This window comes from Zootoca vivipara, chromosome 10, assembly GCF_965207765.1.
Source record: "Zootoca vivipara chromosome 10, rZooViv2.hap1.1, whole genome shotgun sequence".
In the NCBI taxonomy this organism is placed as follows: Eukaryota; Metazoa; Chordata; class Lepidosauria; order Squamata; family Lacertidae; genus Zootoca; species Zootoca vivipara.
The window spans coordinates 2,105,458-2,129,630 of record NC_142593.1 but is presented as its reverse complement, the minus strand read 5'-3'; the positions used below and the strand labels follow the sequence as shown (position 1 = coordinate 2,129,630).

Sequence of the window (24,173 nt, the reverse complement as noted above, 5' to 3'; positions counted from 1 at the left end):
ACCAAAAGAATCAGACGCTTAGTAATGTAAACATGGCCTCTTTATTTTGTTACATCAGCACAAAGGTGCTCATTTAGCATAACTGACAACAAATCAGCCAGAAAACAGAGCAACAATCACAATTCCAGATGCATTTCTAACCCCCCAAAAAAGGAATCAAAAGAAAATAGGAGATCTGGTGAGAGTATTTAAAATACCTCCTTCAAAAAGCAGTCTTGCACTTCTGCAAAATGTGATTAGAGCACCTTTTTTACACCAGCACTGACAGCTCTTGCACTTTGGTGAGATATATTCTCCACATATTCTAATCCATGCAGCCGAAATGTAGCCAGCAACATCCCAAAGGCTTGCCAAATCTTTGAGTGGTATGAGTATTCCAAGCATGTCAGTCCTAGTGTGAAAATAGCTACGGCCTCCTAACTGTGTGTGTGGCACACACTAACCTCTTGCTGCCTATCTGAAAGTTGTGCTCTTCATTCAGCAACTACAACGAGGCTGACTTTGGGTCATCGCACTAACCCCTCTTATTTAAATGGAGGGTTTAGATTTTTTTCACAAGCAGGAGCCCTACATTTTGGTGTGAAGTGACAAGGTGGTGAAACTCTTAAAAGTTTGCTTTCTTCTCCATTATTGCAAAAATGTACAAGCACAGTGCATTGGGGGAAGCATTCAACAGAAGGAAATAAGGTGCAGCCTTTCTCTGAGTTCACTAAGCCATCTGTTTGCAAATACTACAGAACATGGACACTATGCCAAGGCAACACTTTAAAGTGCAGAACTCTACTTGTCACATCGAAATCATTCACATAGCTGCACAAAGCACAGGCAATATTCAGTTTCATTAACATCTTCAAACAGAAGGTTAGCAAGTGGCACAGTAAGATAGAGACAGAATTATACATTCAGATCATCTCCATGAAAAGTGCTTGTTTCCACAAAGTGCACATTTAAGATATCCCTCCAATAAGCTGTATTTCCACATTCTCCTTTCTTTTTCATTGTCTAAATTGCATGCTGACAAGAACAGAAGGGGGTCATGGGGTAGGAGGGAGAGGCATAGTATCAAATTTTCGTAAAATGAAAATACAAGAGAATGTGAGGCTTCTGAAAACAGACTTAATTCCCCATTTGGAATGTGACGGGACATACTCTTGACTAAGTCAAAGCAACTCCCTTTTCATTTCCTTTCATGACCAACCAAAGCTATATTTTGGCTTACATACGGCAGGGTTTTCTGCTTAGCCTATGCAGTGATAAACAATATTGAGGACATCACCCTTTTCCCTTTAGAGACAACACTGCACCATGGCAGTAATCCTAAAAATGCCCTATACAAATGTGACAACCTGGTAAAGATCCAAAGAAGGCACAACATCCTTCTAAAAGTGCTCTGTTCAACTCTAGTACATTAGCACCTACCAGTCTGTGGGTACAGCACAATAAATCCTAAGTACTTCACGTGCATTATCAGAATAATCATTGTCAGTGAACTGCGCTCTCTGGATGCACAGGGATGTGTCAAGAGACACATAGTGAGCCCTGCTCTTCCTGATTCATGGCACACTCCACCTGACTATACTCTCATTCCCAGTGGTTATGATTTTTAAGGTTCTATCTAGAGAGCACCTCTGCTCATTCTGATGACTAAGGCCAATTCTGCTGCTTGTTCAGATGGGAGAGGAAGGAGTCCCCTCACAACTTATTTCCATAAGCCAGACAATTGACACACAACTGCCAGCTGACTGAAAGACAGAAGACTGCCTTTTTCCCCATCAGAGTGCATCACTCTGACAGAACAAGATCCATTTTTCCATGAGACCATTAATTTACCTTGGATGGAAAGGGCTCAAGGTTTGCAAGTAGTGCACCTTTAAAAGTTTTGTGAAGTTCAAAATGGCAGTCTATTAAAAAAATATTTTACATCAAAACTTTAAGAATATATTTTCAACATTGTTTGTTCGGAAAACAACTAAAAAAAAGAGGTTTATACAGGAGGGCTATACTTTTAATACTAAAATAAATACATTGGCCACAAAACTATGTGTTCACAGTTTTATATAGATGAGAAATGAATCCTCTTTTATTGCCCTCTGATCTCTTCCTCACAAAACAACTATGGGCTTTATCAGAATGGATTGTCAAGTACAATTTGAATCTATTAGTTTATCCCTTAATAATTTCCTAAAACCTTGTTCACTAGATGCTGTGTCAAATTAACATTTCTGCAACACCTTTAAAACTGGAAAAGCTGATTCTGGAGAGCTGATTGGAATCAGAGAATGCGGTAGGGCTGACCTTGAAACTTGCTCTTTACAAGCTTCAAATCTCAGTTAGTCACATTCACACACCCTGCATCAGTTCAAATGAAAGAAAACATGTACTGAAACCCCCACAGGGGAAAATCATTGGGTTGTGATTTGGGCTGAGGAAATGAAGGGTGTCAAAAGAGGGTGGTGCAACATCAACTTTGGCCCTTAAAATTTTATTCTGGCAACATTTGCAATGCAGTTTAATAATGAGACGACCCTCTCAGTTAACAGCTCAGTGACATCTCCCACACTGCTCCTTTTAAGCATACTATTGCTGAGGCAGTTGTAGAATAATTCTTCAACATCAACTTCGTTGGACTGGTCATGTTGTGCGGATGCCTGATTATCGTCTTCCGAAGCAAATACAGTGGTACCTTGGTTTACAAACGTAGTCCGTTCCAGAAGTCCGTTCTTAAACTGAAACTGTTCTTAAACCGAGGCACACTTTCCCTAATGAGGCCTCTGGATTCCGTTCTTAGACTAAGGTAACATTCTCAAACCAAGACACTATTTCCAGTTTTGCGGAGTTTGTAAACCAAATAGTTCTTAAACCAGACTGTTCTTAAACCGAGGTACCACTTTACTCTATTCCTTAAAACTTAAAAATGGAAAGCATAATGCTGATGGTCAACAAAAGAGGTTTAAAGACTGTCCCAAGGCAAATCTAAAAAAAAAAAAGTAGTATAAACACCAACAATTGGGGAACACTTGCCTGCGAGTGCTCCAATTGGAGAACAGCCTTTACCAAAGGTGTCTTTTCACGAAAGCCAGATTAAATGTATTTACATCAGAAGTGTTAAATGGGAGACTGAGAGGTATCCCTTATCAAAATAGGATCTGTGTATGCTCTCAGGACATCGACTGCATGAGGCATATTGCATTGCGGACAATATGATCAAGCTAAGGAACAATTGATTAAACCACTATTGCCAAATTGGCCGGGTCAATCTGAAGCCTACTATACAGTGGCAGAGGAACCCTCTCTGACACCCGGGGCAGGACACCAAGGGGCGGGGCAAAATGCCCGGTGATGCTGCGTGAGTGCGCATGTGCAGCAGCCCATACAGTCACCCGTATGGACGGCGTGAGAGAGCGGCAGCCCATACGGTCGCTGTGTGAGAGGCAGCCCGTACAGAGGCCGCGCAAGAACGGAAGCCCGTACAGACACCATGTAAGCAGCGCCCATACTGACTGCACACGCCCTCAGCCGCTCTACAGCTGGGGGGAGGCAGGGGCCATCTTGGCACCTGGGGTGGACTGCCCCCTCCGCCCCCCACTTTGTACGCCCCTGCTACTATACCAAATATCTTCTGGACGACAAGTCCAATGAGATCACAGTGCCGTGGCAAAGTTTCTTTCAGCAGTCATATGAATCAAATATCAACATACCCATGACTAAACAAATAACGCTTCGGTCTCCTTTACCGGGGGGGGGGGTTGTCTGTATGAATCTGTATTTTATTCTGAATCCAAGACACTTCAACTCAGGATGCAAGGGAGAAACGTGCTAAGAGGAAGGCACGCTTGGCACATCCACACCGTGATCAACTCCCGCCCAGAAACCAATGTCCCCACTGTGGAAGAATGCATGGATCCAGAATTGGTCTCCACAGTCACTTACAGACTCATTGTTAAAACTGTGTTTATGGAAAACAATCTTACTTGGCTATGAGGGATCACCAAAGAAGAAGAAGAAAATTATTCACATTAATTTCTCTAGTAAGACCCTATTAAACTTGTCCCAGTCTATAAGCATGCATTAAAAAAAAAGTGTTACAGGACATTGTGGTGCCTGAGGCCTAAAACCCAAGAAATGCCTGAGGCCTAAAACCCAAGAAATAATTGACTATTATCTTTCACTTGAGACAGGCTGCCTCATTCTGTCTAATATCAAAGCCAGCCTTAGTATTGTTTTAAAATTAAGCATGCAGGGGTGGACTTTGGTAATCTTTCGTAATATGATGTCCTGTGCTAGGCCAAAATTTGGTGCCCCCAATGGATCTTCTCAGTTATGGATCTTCTCAATTTTGTGCCCCCTCAGCTTGGAGCCTTGTGTGGAAGAACTGTTTGCACCACCCTGATTCTGGTGTTGAAGCATGTGCTTACATTCGAAGCAATTTGGAACTGATGCAGGGTGTGAATGTGTGGGTTCCCATCAGTGCTGCTGCAACTGCTTGTTCAAACAAGGTTTATGGTAATGATTACATTCACAAACATCTAGCAGTGTGCTAGTGAGAAGGAAATAAGTCAGCAGAACATGATCTTTATGCTGGCCTTAGAGCCTTTTAGTAAAAATGCTTTTCAGGCGATGGATGAAAAAGACATTTAAAAATGCAAAAATAAAAATAAAAAATGGCTTGAAAGGATGGTTGAGCAAATTGAGATAAAAGTGTATCTGTGCTCAATTTTCTACCCCATCCCCCAAATAATTCCTGAGTATTGTTTAATGTCGTCAGAGATGAAATGAATGGGTTTAGGCTTTGTTAAGAATTATGCTTTGCTTTGCTTGAAACATATTTATAAACAATGACCAGGATCCCAAAAGTCCAGTGTTCCTGTTTACACACCAGAGCATTTCCAGTCCCCTTCAATGTGCAGCGCACTGTTCCCCTGAAATGTGTCACCTGAATGTTGAAGTAGGATTGATGCAGATTTTGGGGGGTGGGGTGTGTCATCAACAGCCCCACCCCCATACCAATGGTATGGCTCTCATTGAAATCCTCAGTATTTTATAATAAGACTAGTGGTTTTCAGCCCGTTCAATAACGGGCGCTAGAATCCTGGGGTTCGGAGAAGCACTTGCGCAGCGCTTCTCCGAACCCTGGGACCTGTCCTTGCTGTCGACGGCAGGGGGACAGGAACGGAGGAGGAGAAAGCGCTGCTTTCTCCTTCTCCGTTCCTCTCCCGCAGCCGCCGACAGGAAGCAGACATCCCAGGGTTTGGAGAAGCGCTTGCGCAGCGCTTCTCCGAACCCTGGGACCCGTCCTTGCTGTCAGCGGCAGGGGGACAGGAACGGAGGAGGAGAAAGCGCTGCTTTCTCCTTCTCCGTTCCTCTCCCGCAGCCGCCGACAGGAAGCAGACATCCCAGGGTTCGGAGAAGCGCTTGCGCAGCGCTTCTCCGAACCCTGGGACCCGTCCTTGCTGTCGGCAGCAGGGGGACAGGAACGGAGGAGGAGAAAGCGCTGCTTTCTCCTCCTTCCTTCCTCTCCCCCAGCCGCCGACAGGAAGGACGCGCGCACTCTCCCCCCCGCCTCCTCCAACCGCCGCTCCTCACGGCCAGGGAGGGTTGTGAGGAGGCCTTCGCCGGCCTCCACCCTCGCTTCCCTGACGTGCCCTGCAGTGAGGCAGTGTCCGGCGGGAGCGGCGGTTGGAGGAGGCAGAGTGGGGGGAGAGTGCGCGCGCGCAGTCTCTGCTGTCCAATCCCTGTATCCCTGGGGCACATGCGCAGTGACCCAGGGACACACGGGACAACTGGACGCAGGGACAACATGGACTTTATATATATAGATGCCTAAAAATTTATGGGAAAAACATTTAAAATCATAAATTTACTTCAATGTGTACTTGAGGTATGTGTACTATGACTGCATCTGGAGATTCTTCTTTATGTCAGAGTTTTCCCCACATATAAGTTTGTTTTTACTTTAGATCTTTGTGGCCTGGCCTCTCTCTCATACATTATTGGCACAATACTTTTTTTGTATCTGATGTGTAATTGGCTTCTTTTGTGCAAATCAGAAACATACTAAACAGAGTGAGCGTGGCTTCACAACAAGGCACCCCATTTTCACCCAATTATTCCAAGCTATAGCGTTACCAGCAGAGCATTTTGCGGCAAGAGGATCTAACTCTAGACAGAGCTTGAAAATGGCACCACCAATTTGCCAGCCACATAAACTTCTTCAATATTCCTGTCATCACCTGAAATCAGAAAGATGAAAGAGATGTATGCAATCTGTTCTGTCAGCCTTGATATCGATATTTTTCTAAGGACACAAACACACCATGTAGCTGAATTTTGTACAGATCCACATGCTTCCAAGAACTGAACTTGACACCTGGACTTAGTTTATGCCAGTATGCACAGAGAAGGGAGGGAACATTAACCATCTCTCCCCCCCCCCGTTATGAATGTTCTCCTGGCCATCTCCTTTGCTATGCAACTTGTTTGGCGATGACCCCAGATGTTAAGGGGGCATCTCTTTATGGAGGTGACTTGTAAGGGAGTCTGTTGGCTAATTACTCAGGATGGGTGATTGATGCTTTCCCAGTAGGAGAAATCCTGGGAAGGTGACACATCTCCATGCTCCCCAGCACAGGGTGGGACTGATCTGACGTGTGTGGAAGAAATTGTAGGGTTTTGTTTTTTTGTAGAGGGAAGCAGAGAATTAGCTGATGACTAAAAGCATCTTGGGGTGCTGTGTGTCACTCTCTGGGGATCTGATGTGAGACAGTGGATAAACTCCCTGCTAAGTCCTATGCTGTGTCCCTCTACCTACATGCATATTTATAACAAAATCAAGTATCATAAAAATACCCTAAATCGCCAATGACCTCTCCTCCAAAAGGAAGCTAGAGCTAGGAAGCTATCCCTTGGGTTCCTCGCCTTTTAGGGACACCAGGAGGGTGGTACAACAGTATTCACACTTGCTGAACCTATTACTCAGACAACTCTCAGGTTATTCTCATTGGTTTTCATAGAGGAGGAAATAATATTTTGTGATGCCAGCCCCAGAGGGAAGGAGGAAACATGCTTCATGTAACAAAGGTGGTCAGGAAATTTGGGATAATGAGAAAATAAAACTTGGTGAAGTGTCAATGAAACACTTTTCATATTTATTTCTGTTGCTGAAACTTGCGATTGAACTAGGGTCTTTTAGGTGAATGAAACATTTCACCCACTTTCACTACTATGGCCTAAAGTATATGGATAGCAGTGGAGACATCTTCAAATATGAGTCTGCCACAATCACATTTAAAGCAGAGCAAGGAGTGCAATTGAAAGCACCAAAAAAGCACATGGGGAGTGTTGAAGCAGTTCTTTGCTCACTCCTTGGCAGGGACAGGCTGGAAGGGGAGGAGTGGGAGAAGGCTGGAGAAACCTCTAGGGAAGCCTCAGAAAAAGAAGACTCAGAGCCAGGGGAGTGGGGGTGGGACACTGAAGACAGGTCAGAGGGGAGGGGGAGAGAATGGCTGGATGTTGGACATGCAACAGGCTTGAGTGAGAGAGGCAGAAAGCACTGCAGATGCAGGACAGGCAGCTGAGGAGGAGGTGGGGGCTGAGGCTGCAACAGATCCACAGGAGCCAGCCAGTCCTACTGTATTCAGCTCCCCTCCTCCTTTGTCTTCAAGGGCAGAAAGGCAGTTTCAGATGGCTCAGCCCAACTGAGTGGAGACTCGGGGGGAAGTGGGAGGCACAGATCATCAGTCCTGCCAACTGCTTTACTGGAGCCAGTTTTGCTGTAGGCTTCTGTTTCTCTGTTTTCTTGAATAAAGAATTAACTTCACTGCTTGTCTCTGGCCTACCTCACATGGCAATGTAACCCAAATCATAACACCTGAAGAGGGCTATAGTATTTCTTGATTAGCAGAAATCTGGTAAAACCTATACATCTCTTACATTGCTGTTTCATCCTACTTTTTCCTGCCCACCCAGAAACTGAATTTGAACAGCAGCTCATTAGCTTTCTAGTCTTCTGAATGGATTAAGAAAAAAATAGCACAATAACTGCTCGTTTCTGTGTAGACTAGAAAAGTGAGTTATTTGTTAGAAAACATTCTGGCCCCAATCCAGAAATAATCCATGTAAAAAGGTGTTGCTTGCAACTTGCAACAAGTGGATACAAACTTTGTGCTGGACCACCAGCGCCTCCCCCTCAGCTGTAGGGCGGCTGAGGGAGAGGCGGTGGGCAGACGCAATCCCCACGCTGCCGTTTCAGGCTGCGTGGAGCCTGCAGGTGCCCAAGCCACCACGTCACTCCCAGGGTAAGTGCCAGCCCCCACAGTGTGGAACCCAGTGCCAGCCACGTTTCGTTACGTTTGTTGACTGAACTAAAAAGTTTCGTGAGCCTCTTTTAACAACAACAACAACAACAACAACAACAACAACAATAATAATAATAATAATAATAATAATAATAATTCATATTTTTGTCATGTTGTCACCCCCCTCAGTGATGACACCTGGTGTGGCCTGCACCCCCTTCCTCCGCCACTGTGCAGTGTATGTATGATAACATCCGGGGATGAATTGGAATGTGTACCTACAAACACACTATGGCAAAGCAACAGCAAATGCATAAGACAATGCATATGAGCATCTTATTCTGCACATGAATTATGTCCTCGCAGATTTCCACAGGCACCCATGTGTGTTAATCAGCTTTCCTACATGCAGCGATGTACAATGCTAACATATGTAGGCAAGGAGGCCTTTGGAAGCAAAGCAAGTTGCCATGTGCAGAGCAGAAATCACACACACACAATCACCTTGTTGTATAGACAAACTGATACTGACTGGATGGTGATGTGTGACAAACCTATTTCCATTAAAGCACTGGGAAACACAGATGTAATTCCCCATGTACAGACATTCAAGAATGCCCATTGAAATCAATTACAGTACATTCAATAGATTTCAATAGGCTAAATTTAACCATATAAAAATAAATAAAATCTTACATTTTGAAAGAAAGTTTTAACAAAAAGAGCACCTTCAATGCTTGTAGCAGAAAGATACTCATTTTGCAATTACAGATGAAAACATCTGTATAGCAAGAACTGATACATACCCAGATATAGGAATTTCTGGATCATATCCTAAAAATATGGGACAAGAAACAATTATTCAAAAGCAATTCCTCCATTGTAATTAAAGCAGCAAGATAAAAAGACCAATTGTAGCCTTTAAAAAACTAAGCAATATTAACATTTTAAAAGCAAAATCCAGATCCAACATAGCTATTTACTTTAAAGACATGTGAAAATGAAGAATATTATAGAATGTTGAAAAATTACATTAAGCAATTCTCGGCTGTAGATACCTTTTATTCAATTGTTTCTTACACTGCCATATTATCCTATTCAGGGGTGGTTTATGGTGGTGCGATCGCAGTGGTGACACTGGGCACCATGCTGCAATGGGAGCCAAAACAACGCTTTATAGCTCGGGCCTTTGGAAATAATATTGCCTGAAATGAACTAATCCAGTTTTTGTCAGTTTTCCAATAGGAATCTTCTGCAGACAATGGGTTGGATCCAGAGACAATTAAGCAGAATTCTATTCGTGCAACAGGGTTTTGCTGGTACATCCCCTCCAAAAGCCACTCTTGAAGGTAACCCGGTGCCCTGGAATGGTGCAGGTCATGGGTTGTAGAACGGTTTAGAAGTGAGTAATTCAGTGTGGCTGCCATGTGCAAACGGTAGTGCTTTCCTGTTGATGCAAGACATTCCTGGATCCAAGCCATTTAATTAATCAATATTAAATGGAACAAAAGAAATTCCTTAGTCATAATTCCGTTGGGTAGAAGTCTAACCAACAAATTCAAGGCTGTCACTGTGGTGAGCAGCAAGCATCTTGTATAAGTACAGCCCATTGGCCTAAAACAGGTTCCTCCAAACATGGTCAACGTATTTCCACAACACATTGTTCAATTACCTCAAAAGCATCACAAGTAAACAGCTCAAAAGGACTGTCTGAAGCTTTGGTGTTGATAAGCAGTGCATCAAATTCTTTGCCAACTTCAAAGTTTCCAATCACAGTATCTAGCCCAAGGGCTACGAAAGAAATTTAAATAACAAATTACTCTTTTCTCTTTCATAGAAAACCTACAAACAAACATCTGATTCATTAAGTTGCAAGTATGATAATGGGAAGAAAACAGTTATAGCATTTAGGTTAGGAAATATAGCAGAAGTGAAGGTCAATGGAATGTATATGGAGTTTTAACGTGTATCAGAGCAGGGGGTGTCATAAGGTAGATCAAGCTTTACTGGTAGATCTCTGGGTGATTTACAATAGATCAAAAAGGGCTTCTGGCTCCCAACTGTTGAGCAGCAGAATAAACAAAATGACTTTTCCTGTATGTATTAGGCTGTGGAGATGAAAAGACCTAAGCAGCAATAGACTTTTGTGTTAAAGAACTGTGAGCTCATCTCAGTTCTAGCACAGAAAACAAAACCCTAGGCTAAGAATGTTTTTTTCCGCGTGGCTCTGATTTGTAGATCTTTGGTTCTAGTTTTTTTTTTTAAAAAAAAAAAAGGTCCAACAAGCCTGAAGCCTGCCCACCTCTGTATTACCATGGTGATGATGATGATGATAGATAGATAGATAGATAGAGGATATTATTGAAAATTAATTTCTCTATTTAGCTTTATTTTACTATAATGATGCAAATGCTATGAATATAACTTTGCATAATAATGGGTTTAAATTAAAAAACACTACAATTCACATTCTAAGAGACTTGCACAGTTCCTCTCCTTCTCAAAGGCCAAACCAACAGTGTAAAATTATATCAGTTATGGTTTTACAACAGTTTAGCTGCTGCCATGACCCCCGCATCTAATTCCTCTTCTTCAGCGAACAAAGTTGGAAATTCAGAATAAGTATTGCAGCTTCTGGGAGCTCACAACCAAGAGCTAGTGAACAGGACTCGCAAACGGGTGTTTGCAAGGATTTCTGGAGGAGATTGAAAAGAAGCTTGTGCCTTTTGGATTCTAGCTGGTTGCTTGAATGAGCAGTTTAGAAGCTTGATTGATTGCAGGCTGAGGCTGTGGCTGAGGGTTTGCTGGAGCACATTATCTGAGGGGGAGGAGCTACTACTGAGAGGAAGTGAGTTGAGGAAGGAGTTAGCAGTAGCAGCCAGCAGCAGTCCAACTTAGTTCATTGCAGCTTCTGGTTGCTGAGAACAGGGGTGCTTGTGAGGGTGCTTAGAGGGGGGATTTAAGGGGGAGGCCCAGATTATTGTCTCTCAGTGTGCAAAGGACCAAGAGACATGGAAGGTGAGTGAGCTGCTGCAGTGACCTGCAACACCTGTGCCATGTTTGTCTTTCTGCCAGAGAACAAGCAACAGCACACTTGTAGCAAGTGCGAGCTGGTTGTCTTGCTGGAAGAGAAGGTGCAGCAACTTGAGGCTCACCTAGCCACACTTCTAGCTACAGTAGAGCTGAGTAGACTGTGCTGGAACAGCAACACTGCACTACAGTTCCCCAAGTTCCCTAGAGAGAGAGAGAAGTGGATATAGAACTATTTTATTATATAGTATGATATTATATTTAGTATGATAAGCCCAAGGACACATCTCTAAACCAGGGCTCTTTCCCACTGGGAAAGGCTACTTTACCCGATGGAGGAGGACACCATTCCTGATAGGATGACCCTCCCTACTGGAGACAGGCATGGTCTTCAACTCACAATGTCCTTTCCAGAGGGGAGGAGTACTCCCATTTCTCCAGACTGACCCTGCCTGCTGCAAAGGGATGGTTGGGTCTTTGTTTCGCTATGTGTGTGTGGAAACACTTGCCTGAGTGCCTGTTTTTGTGGATTTTCCCTTGTCTATTCCTCTCCATCCTGTTTGCTAACAGGATCATCTTTCTGAATGAGTTTTTTTTCTGAGCACTTATTATGAATGCAACTTGCTTTAGTCCCATTTATTCCTGACATAATGGGCAGTGAAATGGAGATCCCTATTATGAAAATATGTGAGTAGATTCTTGTCTACCTACCTGTATAAATAGCTTGGAAAGATTGATCATTTCAGAATATTTGAATGGAATTCAGGTACTGAAAGCTATTTATAAATCGAGACCAAGATAGTTCCATCAAGCATTTAATTTATATATACAGTACTGTAAAATAATAACTATTGTAATCTGACTTCAAGAAACATTGTTTGCACGACACCTGTCAACGTTAACAATGGTATTGCTAGGCTTTAAAATATGAAAAAGAGTTAGGTCTTGGGAGATGTTTGGTAATCAAAGGATATTTCATTTGTTTTCCAGTTCTTATATGCAATAAATATTATTTACTATACCTCAGCATAAAATGCAACAGCACATAATTTATTGTTTTAAAAATTGCATGGAAAGCAAGAGCAATTCAGCCACAGAAAGTGAAATAGAATAAGGAGGGGGAAGTGACTTTTTAAATTGTACCAATCTTGTTTTAATAATACCGAACGTTAGGCACTTAGTAAAATATTGTCAGCATGGCAGTGTGTTATTTTTCCCCAGTGATATCTTTAGTGCAGTTTTCACATTAAACACAAGAGGGTGGTAAGAGGTTAAAAATAATTTTTAAAAGGTTTCTTAGGCTATGTCTGAAGCAAGAGGAAGAATAAGCAGGTGGTAGGATCTCTGTGTGGGGAACACAGAGAAATTGAGTGACAGACACCTACTTTGCCTCTGTCTTCACCCCAAAGGAAAGTGATGCCCAACCTGGTGATAACAGAATAAATGATGTAAGAAGGGACCTGCAGCCCAAGATAGGAAAATAAATATTAAGGGAACACCAGGCTACTTTAAATGAATTCAGATCTTCGGGGCCTGATGAGCTGCATCCAAGGGTACTGTAATGGTGTTGTGCGGCTACTCTCAAGTAAGGACGCCCAAGTCCGTGCTTGTCTTTAAAGCTTTTATTGTGACCTCCTTGCAGAATCCGGAAGTGGATGTTTCCTGTTGCATGAGCAGCATAAGAGTTTGGGCACCCCAAAACGCCTCCTCCCGACCTTACGTTTAGTGGCGCGCCTTAATTCGGGCGCCGGAAGGGGCTGCCTGTTCCCCTCCACCTCTTGGTCAGGGGACCAACATCATTGAGCCTTGCCACCTCCATACTGCTCATTCCCCCCACCTGACCCACTGCTGCTGCTCTCACTGGGCGAAGAGCTGGTCAACAGGATGGGGGGAGGTTCTCTGTAGGAAGGTCCCCTGACAGGTACTAAAGGAGCTTGTGGATTTAATTTCAGAGCCTTTATCTGTCTTTGAGAATTATTGAAGAACAGGTGAGATCCCTACAGACTGGAGGTGGGCTAATAATAATAATAATAATAATAATAATAATAATAAATTTATTATTTATACCCCGGCCATCTGGCCGGGTTCCCCCAGCCACTCTGGGTGACTTCCAACAAAATATTAAAATACAGAAATACATCAAACGTTAAAAGCTTCCCTAAACAGGTGTTGTGCCCATCTTCAAAAAGGGGGGAAAAGGAAGACCCAGGTAACTATTGAGCAGTGAACTTGACATCAATACCAGAGAAGGTCCTAGAACAGATAGTTCAACAGTCGGTCTGTGAGCATTTAGAAAAGGATGCTGTGATTACTAAGACTCAGCATGGGTTTCTAAAAAATAAGACATGCCAGACAAATCTGATATCTATTTTTTATGGAATTGCAAACTTGGTGGATCAGGGAAATGCTGTGGACATAGTGTATCTTGATTTCAGTAAGGCATTTGACAACGTTCCCCATGATATTCTTTAGAGGAAGCTGGTAAAATGCGGGTTGAACAAGGTAACTGTTAGGTGGATTTATAGCTGGTTGACTATAAAAAAAGTGACAAGTGGGGTGCCACAGGGTTCTGTCCTGGGCCCGTTGTTTAACATCTTTATAAATGACTTGGATGAAGGAATTGAGGCAATGCTCATCTAATTTGCAGGTGACACTAAACTGGGAGGGGTAGCTAATGCCACAGAAGACAGAATCAGAATTCAAAATGACCTTAACAGGTTGGAAAACTGGTCCCAAAAGAACAAAATGAATTTCAACAGGGACAAATGTTGGGTTCTTTACTTAGGCAGGAATAACCAGATGCACAAATATAGGATGGAGGACACCTGGCTTACTAGCAATACATGTGAAAAGGATCTAGGCGTCTTGGTGGACCACAAGCTTAACATGAATCAACAGTGTGATGCTGCAGCAAAAAAAGCTAATGCTATTCCAGGCTGCATCTAACATGTAATTCACATTTGACCCCACTGAGAAATTTGTATCCTGTGTTGCCATTGAGATGAGCAAATACCACAATTTTTCACCTAGATGAATAGACCTGAGAAGACAGGGGATAGTTTCCATGTCATGCCTTTACATCACACTACCTTTAAACATAAACTTATTCCCCTAAAACACAACTCTTCTCACCAAAAATCTGAGCACTCAAGCATGAGTATGCAGAAGCCCTAAGTCCAAAATGGAAAATTCATTCAGAACAAAATCAAGTATCAAATATGAAATTCAAATTTTGAGAAATTCATATTATCAGACAGCCAGAAGGAAATCTTGTCAATTTAGAATATGAGGGGAAAATGTGTCTTGCATCTAACTTTGCACAAGTAGCTCCTTGATAAACCAAAATTTTGACAGCTGTGCATTCTTGGGTAGAGAAGTAAAAGTAAAAGAAGAGCTTCATTACCTTGGCTCCCTCCAAGAGTTGCTAGTTGGAAAACTTCCTTGAGAGTTAAGCATGTTTCATCCTCTTTGTTAATACAAATGATGTTAGATACCATAATTGCCTTTCTGATAGCATCAAGCATAGAGGCTGAGTAGCCACCAGCAACATCTGAAATAGAACAGAAAATTAAAAGCATAGCCTGGAAGGAAAAGTCTTCAGGTGAAAACATGAGTTCCATTAAATATGTGTGTGGGTCCTTAGCACAGAGGGTCCTTAACATGGCACAGCTATGTTATGGAGCAGATATGAACAGAAGCCTGTTGAGCAGCCTTGGTTACAACCCAGAATTCCTGCCTGCGGACAGACGGATAGAGACACACTATGAGTGTCGCTCCATCAGGGGTTTTGTTTCTTTTTAAACTTTAAATGCTTTAAAAATCTCTATTCATTTTTTAAGAGCTTTATTTCTCATTAAAACATTCCAAATCATAACAAACAAACACATAACAAATCATATCAAATCATATCATATCAAAACATATGAAATAACACCAAATCATATCCAACTCCAAATACAAAGAAACAAAAAGAACAAAAAGAAGTAACAAAAATCAAGATATGAAGAAAAACAAACAAACAAAAACAAGAAAAAAGAAAAAAAAGGTTCATACCTTTTAGCAAAATATCATCCAATCACAATTGCAGGTATAAAAAAGGACCTACACCCCCCTACCCTTTGTGACTTCCAGCCTGTTCTCTATTTCGGTTTCGGTTTCCAAATTCTTTTGTATACCTTTTTATGTCCTTTATTCCTTAATTTTTTTATCTTTTTTGAGTCCTTCACCTGTCTGCTAAGAGGTTGGCATTTTCCACATTTTTTTTCTTATACTCATTAAATTTTTCCCAATCCTTATCAATTTTCTGCACTGGAATCCCCTTGGTTTCTCCTATTTTTTCCACCAAATTTTGATAATTTATTAATTTGATTTGCCAGTCCTCTTTCATCACTTTTCCATCTTTTTGCAATAAGAAGCCTAGCGGATGTAGTCGCATACATTATTAAGCATTTAAATTTTTCCTTGATTTCCTCATTTAACATACTCAGCAGAAACAACTCTGGGGTTTTTGTTTGTTTGTTTGTTTGTTTGTTTGTTGAAAGAGTATTTCAACATTTTTTTCAATTCTATATAGATCTTCTCCCAACATGTTTTAATCTTTATACACAGGGCCGTCTTAAGCATACCCAGCGCCCTGGTGCGAAGATCCCTCCGCCCGCCCCCCCCCAATTTCCTAGAGTTGACCCCCCCCAGTCCTTCTGGCTTCACTTGGGCTCTTATCTCTCCAGTCCCAGTCCTCTCCAGTCCCGGCCTTGCACAAAGCGTGCGGGTCGAAACCTAATTTCTTATCTATTTGGAATCTTTGATTAATTTGAAAATATTGGAGCCAAACATTTAAATATTTTTGTACTTCTTTTTTTCTTTTAATTTTATATTTCCTTCTACCTTTTCTAATAATAATTTATAAGTTGGCCAATTCTCCTCCATTTTTTTTTCTTTTTACTGCTACTATCTGAATAAATAAATAAATAAATAAAAATTATTAAAAAATAAAATCTCTATTCAATAAGCAAACTGTGGGGGAGTGTGGCCCCATGTTAGCAGATGTTCCACGTGAAGATGCCTGTGAGTCTTTCAGTGTTTCCAAAATAAGCAGCTACAGAGTCAATGGCTCACCTGTGCCGAGGCCCAGCTTCACGCGATTCTTCAGAACCTTCCTTGCGTTTAAAAGGCCACTGCACAACCTGAATGGGAAGCAGGAGAAGGGGGGAATGTGCCATCTTTACAAACAAAAAAATTGATGTGTTGTCAAATGATGCTATTGGAAGTCTTTCATAAAGGGAAGTCTAGAATAAATTTTTTATATAAACCTTGACTAAGAAAAAGACAGATTTCTCCCATTACTTCCATTCTTTGTTGTTTTACTGTTTGGAACTGAGGTGTCCCACATAGTCCTGTGACTGTAACTTGTTTTAATTGTTTTTAATTCTGAATTACTACTACTACTACTACTACTACTACTATTAAGTTTTTCAGTTACATCTTCTTTTCCATACCATATACAATCTATTTGACTTACCACCCAGCATTTCATGACAGTTCTTTATACAGTGGTACCTCGGGTTACAGGCGCTTCAGGTTACAGACTCTGCTAACCCAGAAATAGTACCTCGGAGTACTCATCTCAGGATGACAACAGAAATCGCGCAGCGGCAGCGGGAAGCCCCATTAGCTAAAGTGGTGTTTCAGGTTAAGAACAGTTTCAGGTTAAGAACGGACCTCCTGAACGAATTAAGTTCTTAACCCGAGGTACCACTGTACATCTTATTTGGCTGGATATACATTAGTTCAGGCACAGGCAAACTTGGCCCTCCAGATGTTTTGGGACTCCAACTCCAAAGATCCCTAGCTAACAGGACCAGTGGTCAGGGATGAAGAAAGAAAGAAGCTCATAGAATCATAATCATAATTTCCATTATCTTGTATTGCCATTGTTCTTTCCCTGGGATTTCTCTTTGTGTCCATTATCTTGTGTATACTATCTTTGCTGCTGCTGCTGCTGCTGCTGCTGCTGCTGCTGCTGCTGCTGCTGCTGCTGCTGCTGCTGCATATAAAAATAGGTTGTGGGCTTTCTTAGGTAATTCATTCCCAATTATACCTATCATATAGTGCACCCTAGTTTTCTCATACCAAAGGTATGCATGCCATTCGTAGATCAGGTCAGCTCCTAAGTCCAGCACATTTATATCCTTCAATTTGATCCACTCCTTCATCCAGCTTTGGCAGGCTACTTCATAATATAAATTCAGATCTGGGAGAACAAACCTCCCTCTGTGCTTCTCATCTATTAATATTTTGAATTAGATCCTTGGTGTTTTTTTCCTTTGCCATAAAAAGTTTAGTATATCCTTTTTCTATTTTGTGAAGCACTTGGTGTTGGATATCACCAGAAGTGATTGGAATAAAAATATAATTTTGGGGAGGACATTCATTTTAACTACAGAATCCTGCCCAAAAAAGACAAATTCATTCACTTCCATTTTTAAAGTCTTTTTTATTTCAGTCCACACTCTATTATAATTATCTTACAGTATTAAAAGTTCTTTAGATAGCCACCCTGGCTTCTTTAGGCACCTTCCATGTTTCCGTCTCATTGGTATTGCCTGAAGTTGTGCTTTTAATATCTTCCTTTTAACAAACTCCCAACCATCATGAACACCTTCCCTTTTAGTATTGCTGTCCATGGGATCTCACCCAGCGTTTCCCTAGGTTTTCTGAAGTCGGCTTTCTTAAAGTCTAGAATTTGAGTCTTAGTATGCTTGGTTGCTCATTTCCGCTGTATAATAAACTCCAGAAGAGCATGATCACTCCCACCTAATGTCCTGCCACTTCTACCCCACTAACCAGGTCATCACTATTGATTAGAACAAGATCTAAAATGGCTGATCCTCTTGTTGCTTCTCCCACTTTCTGGACAATGAAGTTGTCTGCAAGGCCAGTGAGGAATCTGTTCAACCTGTAGTAATAGATTGTATCCCTCTATTACTACATTCCAATCATGAGACTCATCCCACCAGGTTTCAGTGATGCCTATTATGTCGTATATAGTTTGCTGTACCAAGAGCTCAAGTTCATCTTGTTTATTTCCCATGCTCTGTGCATTAGTATACAGACCGGGTAGGTACTAAATAATCTTGAAATAGATTCAGATTTTTGGATGCAGTCCATATGCCTAAGTATTTAATTTTTCATTCCATTTTTATTCTTAGGTCATTTTCTAGTTCTCTGTTTGATTATTTATATTCTGAGTTAACGTTTGGTCTTTTATTAATACAGAATCCCGCTAGATTGCCGAATGTTGTGATAGCTTCCAAGGCTATTGGTAAATCAGTGGGTTCTCTACCGTTATTACTATGTCATCTGCAAAGGCCTTAATTTTATACGTTCTCTGTCCACTCCGTATGCCTTTTATTCTCTCCTTCTCCCTAATCTTTCTTGTAAGTACTTCCAATACCAAATTAAATAGTAATGGAGATAAGGGACATCTTTGTCTTGTACCTTTCTTGATTTGAAATTTGTCGGTGATGTTTTTGTTAATAATTATGTTTGCTCTTTGTTCTCTGTATATTGCCTTAATAGCATTTGTAAAGGCCGGTCCAAAGTCCATATAATCTAGAATCTTTGTCGTGAAGATCCATAAAATGTTATCAAAGGCCTTTTCTGCATCTAGAAACAGGATTGCTGCTGCTTCTCCCTCCTTTTTTCCATGTATTCAATCCTAAAGCTTCAACTTTATTTGCATAGCCAATGGGCCATATTATCAAAAAGACAAACACCAACAAAAATACATTACAAATATGGTTACCAATAAAACCTATTAAACTTATTTAAACCCAAGGTAAAAGCTGGGTTGTCATTCAGTCGATATCCCTCTGTCCCATGGGTGGCGACCTTCTCTCTGGTAGATTGTTCTGGGCCGGTTAAGTATAGAGTCCAGCCAAATTGAAAGATTGTGAATATAGCCTCAGGAGGATGGTCAGGACAAGGAGAAAGATAATAATAACCAAATAAGCAGGGGATAATAAATAAAAGTGAATTAATAATCTCATTCCTTGAAACTTGGCATAAATAAAAAGAATAAAATCCTAGGCGGGGAATCCGGGTGACTACACTGTTGTAATTCAAAAGCGGCTCTCAGTCCCATTGCTCTCTCGATATATCTGGCAACCTTCTCTGTTATCGAGCTGATCTGGTCGGCTAGGAGTGAAAAAAATTGGATTCACATGAGCGGCCCGGGATGGCAGATAGGAGCGGTGTGATGCTCTCATCCCTCAGGTCTTTATATATGGGGCAAGACAAGAGAACGTGTGACACAGTCTCTACGTAGCTGGATCCACAGGGGCAAAGCCGGTTCTCGATTGGAATTTTTTGGTATTGACCTTCAAGAACAGCTGAGGGTAACATATTTAGTCTGGTCAACATAAAGGCCCGCCTAAATTTTAGGATGGTTAGGTTAGACAGATATGGTGCCCGAGAGTCAAAGTGGGAGGGGGGCAGATAAGCGTACCAAGCACTAAATTTCTTAATAGAGGCCAGATTATTCTGCTGGCGCTGGTCAATAAGGTTTTTTTTTGCCTTGGGGGGGACCCATTTTAAGTAGGTGCTGTTCTTGGAGACCACATGTAAGTAGTTTTTGATGCACTGCTTTGGACCACAGACTTCTGTGGGCACCCCATGTAACTAGGGGCAATAGGCTGGATGGATTTAAATTTAAGCGAAGCCAATAATTGAATGTTCTTAGGCAGGTCCGGGTTTCAACAGAGGGGAGGCCAGCCTCCAATCGTAGGGTCGCGTTTGGTGCACATGGCGGAACGGCTAGAATCTGTCTGAATTTAGATTGGACCGTTTCAAGTGTGCTACAGTGATTTCCCATCCAGATTTGGGCCCCATAGGGTAATTGCGCCAAAGGTTTTGCTTGAAAAACCTCTAGAGCCACTGGAATATGCCTGCCTCCCTTCGTATAGTAAAAGCGAGACAGTATCTTGGCACTTTGGGATGCACGTATTCAATTATATTCAAGATATTTCTGATGCTGTTTTTCATTTGTCTTGATGGCAAAAAGACGGCTTGGTCTTTGTGGATTACCATATTCAATACCGTCATCATTCCGTTAGCCATAATGTTTGCAAATAATTTATAATCATTGTTTAATGGAGATATCGGCCTGAAGTTCTTTGGGTGTGGAGTTACTTAATCTTGTTTCGGAATTAAAGTTATAAATGCCTTTTTCCATGAAGGTGGAATTTCTTCCCCCTAAAGAATTTGGTTCATTACCTCTATCAATGGTCGTGCCAGTGTTTCTTGGAAGACTTTATAATACATTGAAGAAAGTCCATCAGGTCCAAGCAATTTCCCTAACTTAGCTTGTTTCACAACCATATTAACCTCCAATTATGAATATTAATTATGAATATTTATGAATATTAATATTTATTGATATTAATAAGTAATATTAATTTCCATGTGCTCTGGCTTCCATCACGGTGTCCCGTTGTGCCAGAGGCAGTTTAGTCATGCTGGCCACATGACCCAGAAAGCTGTCTGTGGACAAACGCCAGCTCCCTCGGCCTGAAGTGAGATAGGCGTTGCATGTAACAATCCAGGGCGCCTTTACCTTTTTTTCACCTAATCTCCAACAGGGTTATCAGTGCATTCAGGTTTTTAATTTGTTCTTTGGAGAGGTGTGGTAGGTTAGATTCATTACCCTCTTTCTATAGATTGGAGTAATAATTCCAAAATTCACTTCTAATGTCTTTAGAGTTGGATATTATTCTGTCCCCTATTAGGACTTTATGATATTTTGTTTCCTTCCTTTTGATAATTGCCATGCCAGGAGTTCACCAGGTTTATTAGCATGTTTGAATTGCTTTTGTATTAAGGCTTTTCTTTTTGTTCTATTTCATTCTGTGTTGTAATTGCCAGTTGTATTTGTAAGATTTTAATTTTCTGTGTGGTAGTTGGGTCTCTGGCCTTATCTATTATTGTCTCCTCACAGTTCTTCATTTCTTCCATTAGCTTTTGTATTTCTTTTCTCTTTTTCCTATAAAAGACATTCTGTTGTTTTTCTTCAGAGCGTATAAATCTTCTGCCCTTTCTGTATTTTAAATTGTCATAAACTCCAACCCCCAGGTCCTGCTGGTGAAGGGAAGTTTATTATTATGTTCTATGTACAATTATTATGATGCTCTTATGTTCTTTGCATACTGTGTTAGTTTTATGATGTTAGCCGCCCTGATGATGATGATGATGATGATTATGATTATGATTATTGGAGAAAGGAGTATTTCATGTTATATGCAAGAATCAGGTGTAATCAACACAATGCCTTCCAGATGCTTAGGAACCCCAACTCCCATCAGCTCTGGCCAGCTTTAGCAATAGTGAGGGATGATGGGAGCTGTAGTCCAAAAACTTGAAGGTTACAGAGTTGACCACAGAAAAAACAGCACGGTCAAGGAAATTCATGATGTGATATTATCACATCACATGGTGAGCATTCCTACATAGGTTATGGCGGAGAGAGGAGCCGTATTCATACTTGTGCAAGAACTAGGATGTCAGAGAATTCTGTCAGAAATGGGAGCAAAAAATGCCTCACTTTGCATGCTCATCCCAAGCCATGAACAAAAATCAGACAAGTGAATATGAGCAGTATTTGCTATCTTTATTTTAATCCATGAATGTTATCTAAACAATTACATTATTTTCTGCATAGTTTTTGACATTTCCTTCCACCAAAAGGCTTTGAAATTAATTACACAATTAATTAAGAAATGAATAATGTAAGTTTTGGCTGGAAGCTAAACTGTAGCAAATGGAGACAGTGCTGATTGTGACAGAAAACAGGGTGGAAATCCTTGCTTCCTTACATCCCTAGTAGGAACTCATACCATGTGATGTTATCACATTGTGAATTTTCTTTATTGTACTGTAAATTAAAGGCTGCTGGTGGTAGGAGAATTTGCATCATGTGAAAGACACAGCAGAGCATGACTGTTCCCTCTATATGCATATTATTGGGGTGTAATTTTCAGAGGTATCTCCCTGGTACATTATATGTCTTGTTCTGGTCTAGGGCACCATGGTTCTTGCCAGTAGCGAGGAATGCAGCAGCAGCAGCAACAACAAGCATTCCTCCAAGCTACTCCATTTCAGATAAACTATCTGTTTTTGAAACTTTTTACTTCTTGTCTCAAAGAGAAAGCCCTGCCACCCCAATTTAATGTTGCAAATAAACAGGCGGGCTCATGGATTTCTGCTCTACTTGTAGCTTTCAAAGCAGCAATAAGAAAATCCCATAACTTCTCACAGCTCTTCCCTTCACTGCATCCCAATCCCAGATCATTTTCATGCCTCAGGTTGACTGTTGGGCAGTGGCATAGTGTGGGTTGCTGGTGCCTGGGGCAGGGCAAGTTTTGCACCCCCTGGTGCTGGGGTAGAGGCACGTGATGGAGCTGAACAGAGCCCGCTTGCAACAGGCTCCTCGCCTGCTGCCTCCACCCCCCTGTGGACCCTGTTACGCCCCACCACAAATGTGCGCCCCCTCAGCTGTCAGGGGACAGACACAGGGCTGGTGAAAGAGATGGCCACTTCAGAGCACCCATATTCATTTCTGCCTTGCGGACATCTGGAAACAGGTTGCTTTGAGCCCTTCAAAGGGGTATGTGCAAACATCTGTTTTCTCTGTGAAGAGGCTGGTACAGTGCCAATTCCATCATCCCATGTTAAAATTATCTAAACCTTTAAAACACAGATATGAAACACAGCATTATCTGAAACACACCTCTATGAGGTATTAAAGGTAAAGGTAAAGGGACCCCTGACCAGTAGGTCCAGTCGCAGACGACTCTGGGGTTGCGGCGCTCATCTCACTTTATTGGCCGAGGGAGCCGGCGTACAGCTTCCATGTCATGTGGCCAGCATGATTAAGCCGCTTCTGGTGAACCATAGCAGCGCACGGAAATGCAGTTTACCTTCCCGCTGTAGTGGTTCCTATTTATCTACTTGCATTTTGACGTGCTTTCGAACTGCTAGGTTGGCAGGAGCTGGGACCGAGTAACGGAAGCTCACCCCATCGCAGGGATTTGAACCACCAACCTTCTGATCAGCAAGCCCTAGGCTCAGTGGTTTAGACCACAGCGCCCCCTGCATCCCAGCAATGAGGTATTACCTACTGTAAATGAAATAACTTATTTTACTTACGATATGTTTGAATTAGGGCAATGTACAATGGCAGCTCCTTTAAGATTAAAAACTTGCAGTTCTTCATCAGAAAGATGGCAGCCATGAGCCATTATTGTCTAAAGAGTAAAACAAAAATAGTGTAATTTGTATTTGTATTTTATTCTCAACTTTAACTATCATTTTGCTTCTACTTGTACCTAGAGAGGACAATACCTTGACAGGGCCCTGGTGCTATGAAAATTATTGCCTCTATTCATTCCTCATAACTCTGCTGTGAGCTGAAGGAGCGTCTCCTCCCCCATCGTTCTGCCCGGACACTGAGATCCAGCGCCGAGGGCCTTCTGGCGATTCCCTCGCTACGAGAAGCCAAGTTACAGGGAACCAGGCAGAGGGCCTTCTCGGTAGTGGCACCCACCCTGTGGAATGCCCTCCCACCAGAGGTAAAAGAGAATAACAATTACCAGACCTTTAGAAGGCATCTTAAGGCAGCCCTGTTTAGGGAAGCTTTTAATGTTTGATGGATTTCTGTATTTTAATATTTTGTTGGAAGCCGCCCAGAGTGGCTGGGGGAACCCGGCCAGATGGGCAGGGTATAAATAATAAAGTATTATTATTATTATTATTATTATTATTATTATTATTATTATTATTATTATTATCCCCTTC

General features: G+C 41.7%; 1 protein-coding gene across 3 annotated transcripts in view; it reads right to left on the bottom strand.

Annotated features, from left to right (window-relative positions):
• Positions 1 to 22: 22 nt before the first annotated feature.
• Positions 23 to 24,173, bottom strand: part of GDA (guanine deaminase) — a 63,911-nt gene continuing 39,760 nt past the window's right edge. Inside the window, exons 9-14 of one of the 3 annotated variants that reach the window (XM_035099885.3) lie at positions 23,526 to 23,623; positions 16,440 to 16,507; positions 14,728 to 14,874; positions 9,967 to 10,085; positions 9,101 to 9,128; positions 23 to 6,230 (exon numbers count right to left, since the gene is read on the bottom strand). In XM_035099885.3, the coding sequence (XP_034955776.2) occupies positions 6,160 to 6,230; positions 9,101 to 9,128; positions 9,967 to 10,085; positions 14,728 to 14,874; positions 16,440 to 16,507; positions 23,526 to 23,623 (531 nt within the window). In that variant the 3' untranslated portion in view covers positions 23 to 6,159. Of the gene's footprint in view, positions 6,231 to 9,100; positions 9,129 to 9,966; positions 10,086 to 11,417; positions 11,529 to 14,727; positions 14,875 to 16,439; positions 16,508 to 23,525; positions 23,624 to 24,173 lie in introns of those variants that run through there. The other 2 variants (XM_060280055.2, XM_088653352.1) reach the window with 2 other exon arrangements.